Source organism: Aphelocoma coerulescens, chromosome 28, assembly GCF_041296385.1.
Source record: "Aphelocoma coerulescens isolate FSJ_1873_10779 chromosome 28, UR_Acoe_1.0, whole genome shotgun sequence".
NCBI classification, from domain to species: Eukaryota; Metazoa; Chordata; class Aves; order Passeriformes; family Corvidae; genus Aphelocoma; species Aphelocoma coerulescens.
The window spans coordinates 3,874,628-3,882,978 of NC_091041.1; the positions used below are offsets into that span (position 1 = coordinate 3,874,628).

Sequence of the window (8,351 nt, forward strand, 5' to 3'; positions counted from 1 at the left end):
AGGCACTACCTGGCCTCTGGAGAAAAAAAAAAAAATCCAAGTAAATCAATCCGGGGCTTTCTGATCACCTCTATTTATTGCAAAACAAATGGGCTGCACACTCAGGTCCTGCAGGGGGCTGGGCCAGCGGGTTTTATGTGAGTCTCCAGTGCTTCGGTGGCCTTCTGGCACGGTGAAAGGGTGCACTTGGGTGCTGCTCTGATTATTCCCTACGTTAGGGAACAGAAGAGCAGGGATTTGAGGCACAAGCTGGCCGTGTCTTCAGGCTCAGGATGGCACCAGGCTCCCCAGTTCCTCTGGGCACCTCCTGCCCATGCTAGTGCCAGCCCTGCCACTGCAGCTCTGAGCACTGTCACAGCATTTGCCCTGGCTCAGTGCCCAGCCTCTCTGCCCTGGGGGAGGGCCAGGGCTGTGGCTGCAGCCACATCCTTGGGCTGGGCTGTGCTGCTCCCCAGGTGGGCTCTTGATTCCTGCCCAGGGGCCTGGGTACTGCCCCAAAGCTGCACAGTTGCACTTGCAAACCTCGTTTTTTCTTGACTCCCTGGCCAGATATCAAGCCTGCCTTGCTTCCCAGCAGCTGTGTCCATCCCAGAGTTCCAGAAGGCTGGGAAACTGCAGAAGGCTCAAGTGTCACCTCCAGCCCCGAGTGACAAGCAGTGGCAGCACTGCCAACCCAGCCTGATCCCGAGGGGTTGGGAGGGCCACCTTGCTGGGGATACCCACCCTATTTGCCACTGTGCCCTGGGGTGAAACACCCTCATGTGAGCAGGTACAGCACCTCTGCACCCCCAGAGCACACACACATAACCCGAGCACTGCAGCTATCTCAGCAGAAAGAGCATCAACCCTAAAATGTGCCTGTGTCTGTCACTCCCAGCCTAGGAGCAATTCCTGTCGCTGTGCTGCACCCACACTGAGGCAACATCCCAGTCTGACGGGACTGGAAAGCCTGACCCCAGCTCACAACTGCTCAGCCCGAGCTGCTACAGTTCTGCCAGGCCAGGACCAGCAGCATGAGGTCCCAGGGGCTGTCTGGCATCTCTTGCTCTCCCCGTGGCCCCTCACAGACTGGGGAGGTTGCTCATCATGCTGGAGTTGCTGGAGAGAGGCGCCCGGGGCCGAGCATTCCACGCCACGGAGCTGCGGAAGCTCTCCCGGTAGCGCAGGGAGCTCTCCGTGGACGAGCCAGAATTGATGTCTGAGATGACCAGGCAGCTCCCAGGCTCACAGAGCCCAACCCTGACACAGCAGCAGCACAGCAGGCTCCCCATGGCACGGCGAATCTCCACGCTCCGCAGGGAATAAATGATGGGATTGACCCCCGAGTTCAGCAAGGCCAGAGCCAGGGTCCAGTCCAGGCTGTGCAGGTGGGTGCAGGCCCCGGGCTCACAGAAGACATCGAAGAGCAGCAGGACAAAGAGGGGACTCCAGCAGAGGATGAAGGCCCCCAGGATCATCAGCACAGTCTTCAGCAAGCGCAAGGAGCGCCTGCGGCTGTGCCGAGAGCTGGTTTGCTTGGAACTGGCCTGCACCAGATGGAAGATGGAGATGTAGAGGCCGATGATACCCAGGAGGATGATGCTGAACATGACCACGGAGAAAAGGATGTAGTTCTTGGAGTAGAGAGGCAGGAGCACCGAGCAGGCCTGGAAGTCACAGAGGCAGTTCCAGCCCAGCAGCGGGAGCAGCCCGATGACGAAGGCCAGCAGCCAGCAGGACACGATGAGGCCACGCAGGCGCAGGGTCTTGCTGGCTTCGTTCTCAGCAATCGGCCTCACCATGGTACTGTAGCGCTCGATGGCCGTCACCAGCAGGCTGAAGGTGGAGGCAGCCAAGGTAATGAAGAGGATGCCCTCCCGCAGGAACCAGAGCTGAGGGGAGAGCTGGAAGGTCTTCCTGCCCGAGAGGCAGAGGTTGGAGAGGTAGGCGATCCCTGCCAGCAGGTCGCTGACGGTGATGCTGGCGATGCAGGAGTAGACCCAGCGCCGGGCCCGCAGGCAGCGCAGCACGGCCAGCAGCACCAGCAGGTTCTCCAGGATGATGATGCTGCTGATGATGGCAAAGGTGGTGCGGACCAGCCCCATGCGCTCGTCCCCAGACTGCCGGTTGGTGAGCTTGCCTGAGAAGTTGTAGTGCTGCAGGATGATGTTCACGTTCCTCATGGCAGCCAGCTGCAGGCAGGAGGCTTTCGTGCCGAACAGGTCGAGTCTGAGCTCGGCATGTTGAGCAGAGTCCAGTGGAAGGAGGAGGGAGTGATTCACCAGCCGGCTCAGCACTGGAGCATTCATCTTCTGAGCCTGGGTCAGCAGTCAAGGGATGCTCGATGGAGGAAGGGGTCAGGTAGGGGCTGAGCAGACCCTCTGTTTGAGGGCTGGAGTAGCTGTGAGACTGAACCCAGCAGCCCTGCTCAGCGTGGAGGTGAGAGTTAGAGTCCTGTCTGCCAGCCCTGCAGCACTGAAAGAGCAAGGGGAGAGGAGGGTGAGGTGTTTTGTAAGTCCACCCATGAGCATGGGCTTCCTGTTGTTTAATAAAGTTTCCTGTTGTGACTGAGAATATTGACATCTCTTCTAACAGCTGTCATCATTTCTTGGTAAGGGTCTGGTTATTCTCAGCTTTGCTGTGGTTGTAAAGGTGTGGCATGAATGAAGAAACGTGCCAGAGCTCTCTTTGGGTTGCAGCAGGCTGTGCCAAATGGGGCAACACCTTGATGGGTGGAGTCTGCAGGGCTGAACAGATCCAAGTGCTGGTAAGAGCACCCAGACAGCCTGAGACACAAAGTGCTTTGCCTACTGTGGTGCTCAGCTCACCCCTGAGCCTGGCAGAGTGTCCCTGCCTCTTCCTCAACTGCCCCGTGCACCACCCATGCTCAGATACATCCCTCTTCCTTCTTCAGGAGGAAGGTCCACGCTGTCACTCCTCAGGGCCCAGCTCCTCAGAGCCACCCTCTTAGAACACATCCAGACACATCCATCCACATCCTGCACTGTCTGTGCAGCAGTCCAGGCACCTGTGTGGCTGCAGCTGAGCCTCAGCCCTATCCACTTCGAGGGGAACCAGTTGGTCCAAGCTAAGCCTGTGCCCTGACACTGCACCTACACCTTCAACTCACCAAGCATCTGCTAGAGATGGGTCACGATCTTCCCATTGTCTGTCTTCCCACAGGCAGGGAAGGAGGCAAAAAGCTGCTGCTTCTCACCTTTGCAGGAGGCACAAGGTGCTGCACTGAGACCAGAACCAAGGAATGAGAACACAGCTGCAATGTTAATTTCCATCACTGGCCTAATTCCCTACATCTGCAGAATTTGACTGGAGAGCCTTGTAAAGTGCTGTTCCCAGCTGTGGCTGGGAATTTGCCTTAGGACTCACCTGTCATGGCTGGTGGGAGGCTCTTGCTGCCCGAGGGAGGTTCAGCAGGGCTCTCCAGCTCTTTGTCTGAGGCCCAGCACAGAGCAGGTAGAGGGGACAGCTCCTCGTGCAAAATAAGTGAGGCTCCTACCTACCAAAGTGGAAAAAGGGAAGTTACAACATCAACCACATTTCTGTGCAGGGTGGACCCCACCCAAATCAGCTGCAAAGTGGCAGAGATAAAAGAAAGGCAGAGCACCTTTTAACTCAGGATCGCAGCAGAAGCTGCGTCCTGCTGTACCTGTGTTCTCACTCCCGACCGGCAGGAAGTCATGAAGATGTCCCCAGGCTGAGAGCAAAGAGCAATGAGTTCTTCCATCAGCAGGGAGCTGTCCAGGGAGCCCATCCACTGCTGGATGAGTGGATTGATCCCAGCCTGGATGGCAGCATAGACAAGTGGAAAATGCAAAGGAGGCTCCTGCTGCAGGAAGTCACATGCAAGCAAGAGTGGTTCTCACCAAAAGCTGAGGGCTCCATGCTCCACCTTCACACTTTCAGATGGGGTTTTGGCCTTTTCTATCAGCAGTGTGGAAAGAAACTCACACTGATAAAGTCAGCAGATGACCCTGAGATTGAAGGAGCGGAAATCAGCAGGAAGGCTGGGCTGTGAGTGCTCAGAGGGGAGCAGGGCTGCACGTTCAGCATGAAGAACTCACTCCCAAGTGCTCTGGGCTGATGCCCACAAATCACCGGAATCCAAAGGGTCGGTGTGATCCTGGCACATCACTCCTGCTTTGCTCTTGTTTCAGGAGGAGCCTCCAGCTAATGTGCCTGCTCAGGACAGAACTGGTGGAGTGTTCCTGAAAGTTCAGGGGATGGAGAAATTTGCCTTGTCAGGGGCCCTACGTAGCTTCTCAAAGAGCTGGCAATGTGTGAGGAGTCTCAGAGGTTCCTGGCAGGAGCGAGATCTGTGGAGAGGATGGGACTGGTAGCAGGCAAACCCTTTTGATGGCAGGAAGGCTCGAGGCAGATGAGCTGCTGGGACAGCTTGACCCACTCACCTCTGGTGTGCAGGTCCTCTGGACCAGCAAAACACCGAAGGGTCTTCCTAATGCCCTGTGCACAAACAGACCCAAGGCAGGGAGTCCCCAGCTCATGACGGGGGGCAAATGGGGGTCTCCTTGCCTGAGCCCCCACACGAGGGAGAGCTCCTGCTCTGTCTTGTCCCCATTGCTCTCTGCACAGCCACAGGCTGAGCTGCATCCTGGCACTTCTCCTTTGCTGCCGTCTCAGTTCAGATGTTCTTTCCTTGAAGCAAAGTGAGGCAGGGGAGGGACACCCCCTCCTGCAACGTTTCTCATCTTTTCCCTTCAGAGCCACAATCTGCCTGAAACTGCCTGGTGGCTCTGAGTGCTGGGCTTGGAAGGGCCAGGGGAGGCATGGGGGGCAACTGAAGCACCGTGGACCTGCTCCAGTTCCATGGCTAAAGCTGGTATTGATGGATGCTGAAATGAGGCACCTCAGCAGAGAAGCCCTGGAACCCTCCAGAGGTCAACAGGAAGGCCAAGATACCTCGTCCCCAGAGTGAGGAGTTTGTCTGCAGCCAAAGGGACACCAGAGAGGAACAGGAGTGCAGCAGCATCCTGGAGCTTAGCTCCCTGTGCCCATGGCCAGTGGCCTGCCCAGTCCCCCCTACCCTGGGGCTGCTGCTCCCAGGAGGGTGTCCAGCCACAGATTGTTGGGGGCCACAAGCAGCTGCAGGGGAAAGACAGCAAGTCACAAACACAAGATAAAATATCAATGATTCCTGTTGAGGTTTTCCTGCTGCGCTGCTGCACAGTCCTGATAAAAGCTCGTATTTTCAGACATTATGATTAAAAAACACGGGTGAAGCTCTATGGAGAGCTCTATGCCAGGCAGCCCCCAGGCTGGCTCATGGACATCAGGCATCCCCACCTCTGTCCCACATCCCTCCCTCCCCACCCACCCATCCTGCCCCCTCTGCGTGCCCCCAGCACAGCCCAAGGCATCCACTTGCCCGCAGGTGTTTTTCTGCTCCAGGAAGGGTGGAGCAGGGCTGGTTTAAAAATGACTGATCACTCCCAGCAGTTGGGTGGTTGCACTTCCCCGCTTTGGTTTCTTCTGCTGCAGAGCAGCGCTTTGCACATCCCAGTCCCCGAGCTGGCAGGATTCTTCTGGCCCTAGAGGAGCCAAGAAGAACCAGCAAGGCCCCTCTCATCCGGGCTGGCACCAAACCCTGCAGATCTGACTCTTCACAGTACTCAAAAACTGTCCCAGGCACAGTTGTTGTGCCTGGGTGCCCATTCATGGAAACTGGGTGGTGGTGACGATGGATGTCTGTAGGAAAAGAGTCTCCACAGTGCATCTTTTGAAGGAAAACAAGAACATGAAAGAGAAAGTTTCAGGATTGTCTCCTCCAGACCACATTCATGACCTTAAATGGCAAAGCTTTTTTGGCTTTTTTTTTTTTAGCGCCTTTTTTTTTTTAGAAACTCGCATTTCCTCCAGGCAAAAACATTAAACAGAAACCGTGGTAGAAATGTTAAATCACACCTCAAAACTACCACAGGACACCTCTCTCTTGCTGTCAGCACCCCCAGGCTCTGTGGCTGTGGTGTACCAGGCTCTCTCTGCCCTGGCCTTTCTGTCCTGTGCTATCGCCCATCAATCACAGCCACAGGCACGTGGGCACTGAGCAGGCCAGGCCAGTGATGCCCTGATTAGCACAATCAGCCCCTGCACATGGTTTCCTGGCTGCTGGGCACAGCTGCCTCCAGGCTATAAAACCAGCTCCTGGCCACAGGGAAACTCAGGACTTCCACACATCTGGGGAGGAGTGTCCAGCTGCGGCAGAGATGTGCCAGCCACAGCCGCTGCCAGCCCTGCTGCTCCTGCTCTGCTGCCCACGGGCCAGTGCCAGTAAGTCAGGGCATTGTTGGGAGTGAGGTGGCTCTTTTGGGCTCCCATCTCAGCAGCCCCTGGCTCATCCTGTGCTGGGGTGTCTTGCAGGTGCTCTGCGGGGTCAGATTGTGGGCGGCCACGAGGCGCAGCCCCACTCCCACCCGTACATGGCGTATCTGAAGATACAAGGGGAAGGGGTCTGTGGGGGCTTCCTGGTGGCCCCTGACTGGGTGATGTCAGCTGCACACTGCATGGGGTGAGTACTTGATACAGGGGTTTATCCCTTTCTTTCTCCCCTAGCCTGTGTGCTCCTTCCCTGGAGCAATTTTGGAGCAGGTTCCTCCTGTGCTGGGCAGCTCACTCCACCTGTCTGACAAAATGAGGGAAGTGGGTGACACCAAGCCTAATTTTCCTTTCTCCCCTCTACTGCCACGGCCAGGAATATCACAGTCATCCTGGGGGCTCACAACATCCACAAACCTGAAAAAACCCAGCAGGTTCGGGGAGTCCTCAAGTACCACGAGCACCCTGAATACGACCCCAGCACGATGTACAACGACATCATGCTGCTCCAGGCAAGGAGTTCTGCCGGGGCAGAGGGTGGGCTGAGGGGCTGGCAGGGACTGGGCAGGGCTCATCCTGGCCATTAGCTCCTTCTGCCCAAAGAGGCTGGCAGGACTGGGAGGGACCTGGGAAGGAGCCACGGGCAGGGTTTGGAGCCTCATGTGGCTTTCACAGCAGCTCCCCCAGAGCTTGCAGCACCTGCTAGACCCCCTCTACCTCTGCATAGAAAATGTCCTGCTCACAGCCTTCTCCAAACCCCCTCCTTTCCCCCAGCTCACCTCAAAGGCCACTCTCAATGACTATGTCCAGACGGTCCCACTGCCCAAGACCGGCAGCGACCTCCCCACGGGCACCAAGTGCGTGATCACCGGCTGGGGTCGGATCGATGAGGACAGGGCCACCAACAAGCTCTTTGAGACCAGAGTCTCCATCTACAGCCGCAGGAAATGCATCCTCTTCTACCCACACCTCGACTCTGGCATGGTCTGTGCCGGCAGCTTCCACGAGCTGAAGGATTCCAGCCAGGTACAGGGAGGGCTCACGGGGCTCTCTGGAAGCAGGAGCTGCTGCTGGTGCAGGCACAGCCAGGTCCCAGGGCAGGTGACAGGCATCTGACCACAGTTGCCACATGGACTGGCTCTCTGGATGCCCCAACAGCACCCACAGTCCCTGCACAGCAGCAGGGGTAGAGCCCCAGCTCAGCAGCTCGGGGCAGCCCCTTCAGCTGGGTGGGATGTGGGGCAGGAATGGAGCCACAGGGCAGGGAGGGATCAGGGAGAAACCTATTCCCACAGGGAAGAGGCCTCTAAAATCAGTCTCATCTCTCCCCAGGGAGATTCCGGTGGGCCCCTGGTATGCAATAAAGTGGCACAAGGCATTGTTTCCTTTGGCTATGACTCCCCACCCGGGGTCTACACCCGCATCTCCAACTACCTGCCCTGGATCAAAAGAGTCATGAAGAAGTAGCAGCAGTGGCAGCACTTGCTCCAGCTCTGGTGTGGCCCTGGAGAATGCAATAGCTTCCTTCCTGTCCCTGCTGAAGGCTCAACTGCCTCCTCTCTCCTTGGGAACCCGAGTGACTTGATCAGTGCACTTGAGAGTCCCCTTCACTCCGTTCTGAGGCTGCTGCCTGTCCCGTTCCCTGCCCGTCTCAGGACTGTGTTAAATCACCCTGGCAGAGGCAGGGATAGGCCCAGATGGCACAAAAAGAGGCTGTGCCACAACAGACCCCACTTCCTTCAGAGATAACCCTGTTCCTGCTTGAACCTTGCTGCCCTTAAAGCACCCTCAGTAAACTCAAAGCTGCATCTCCCAGCGTGTGTTGTCTTTCTTGGGGCCTTGCCACAGAGCACAGGAGGGAGGGTCTGGCTGCTGCACGTGAGAGGCTGTTGGGACAGCAGCAATCACAGCTCTGCATCCTGAATCACTGGCAGGCTCTGAAACAAGAGCCATGGTTGCCCTTCCTCAAGTCACAGGGATGATCAGTGTGCTGCGAGGAGAAAAACTGCCCAGCTAGAAAC

General features: G+C 57.0%; 2 protein-coding genes across 3 annotated transcripts; one reads left to right on the forward strand and one right to left on the reverse strand.

The window, feature by feature from the left end:
* Positions 1 to 83: 83 nt before the first annotated feature.
* S1PR4 (sphingosine-1-phosphate receptor 4) lies at positions 84 to 3,430 on the reverse strand. Of its 2 annotated transcripts, none has more exons than XM_068997080.1 (2): positions 3,367 to 3,430; positions 84 to 2,454 (listed from the first exon to the last, which is right to left on the reverse strand). In XM_068997080.1, the coding sequence occupies exon 2, from the start codon at positions 2,286 to 2,288 to the stop codon at positions 1,062 to 1,064; it is 1,227 nt and encodes a 408-aa protein (XP_068853181.1). In that variant the 5' UTR covers positions 2,289 to 2,454; positions 3,367 to 3,430; the 3' UTR covers positions 84 to 1,061. The 2 variants fall into 2 exon arrangements, with proteins under 2 accessions (XP_068853181.1, XP_068853180.1); XM_068997079.1 differs by lacking the exon at positions 3,367 to 3,430 and adding an exon at positions 3,110 to 3,206.
* A 2,763-nt stretch (positions 3,431 to 6,193) lies between these two features.
* LOC138099674 (mast cell protease 1A-like) lies at positions 6,194 to 8,351 on the forward strand. The gene is made up of 5 exons (XM_068997074.1): positions 6,194 to 6,285; positions 6,376 to 6,523; positions 6,707 to 6,842; positions 7,105 to 7,356; positions 7,663 to 8,351. Exons 1-5 carry the CDS (start codon positions 6,222 to 6,224, stop codon positions 7,795 to 7,797), a joined length of 735 nt encoding a protein of 244 aa, XP_068853175.1. The 5' UTR covers positions 6,194 to 6,221; the 3' UTR covers positions 7,798 to 8,351.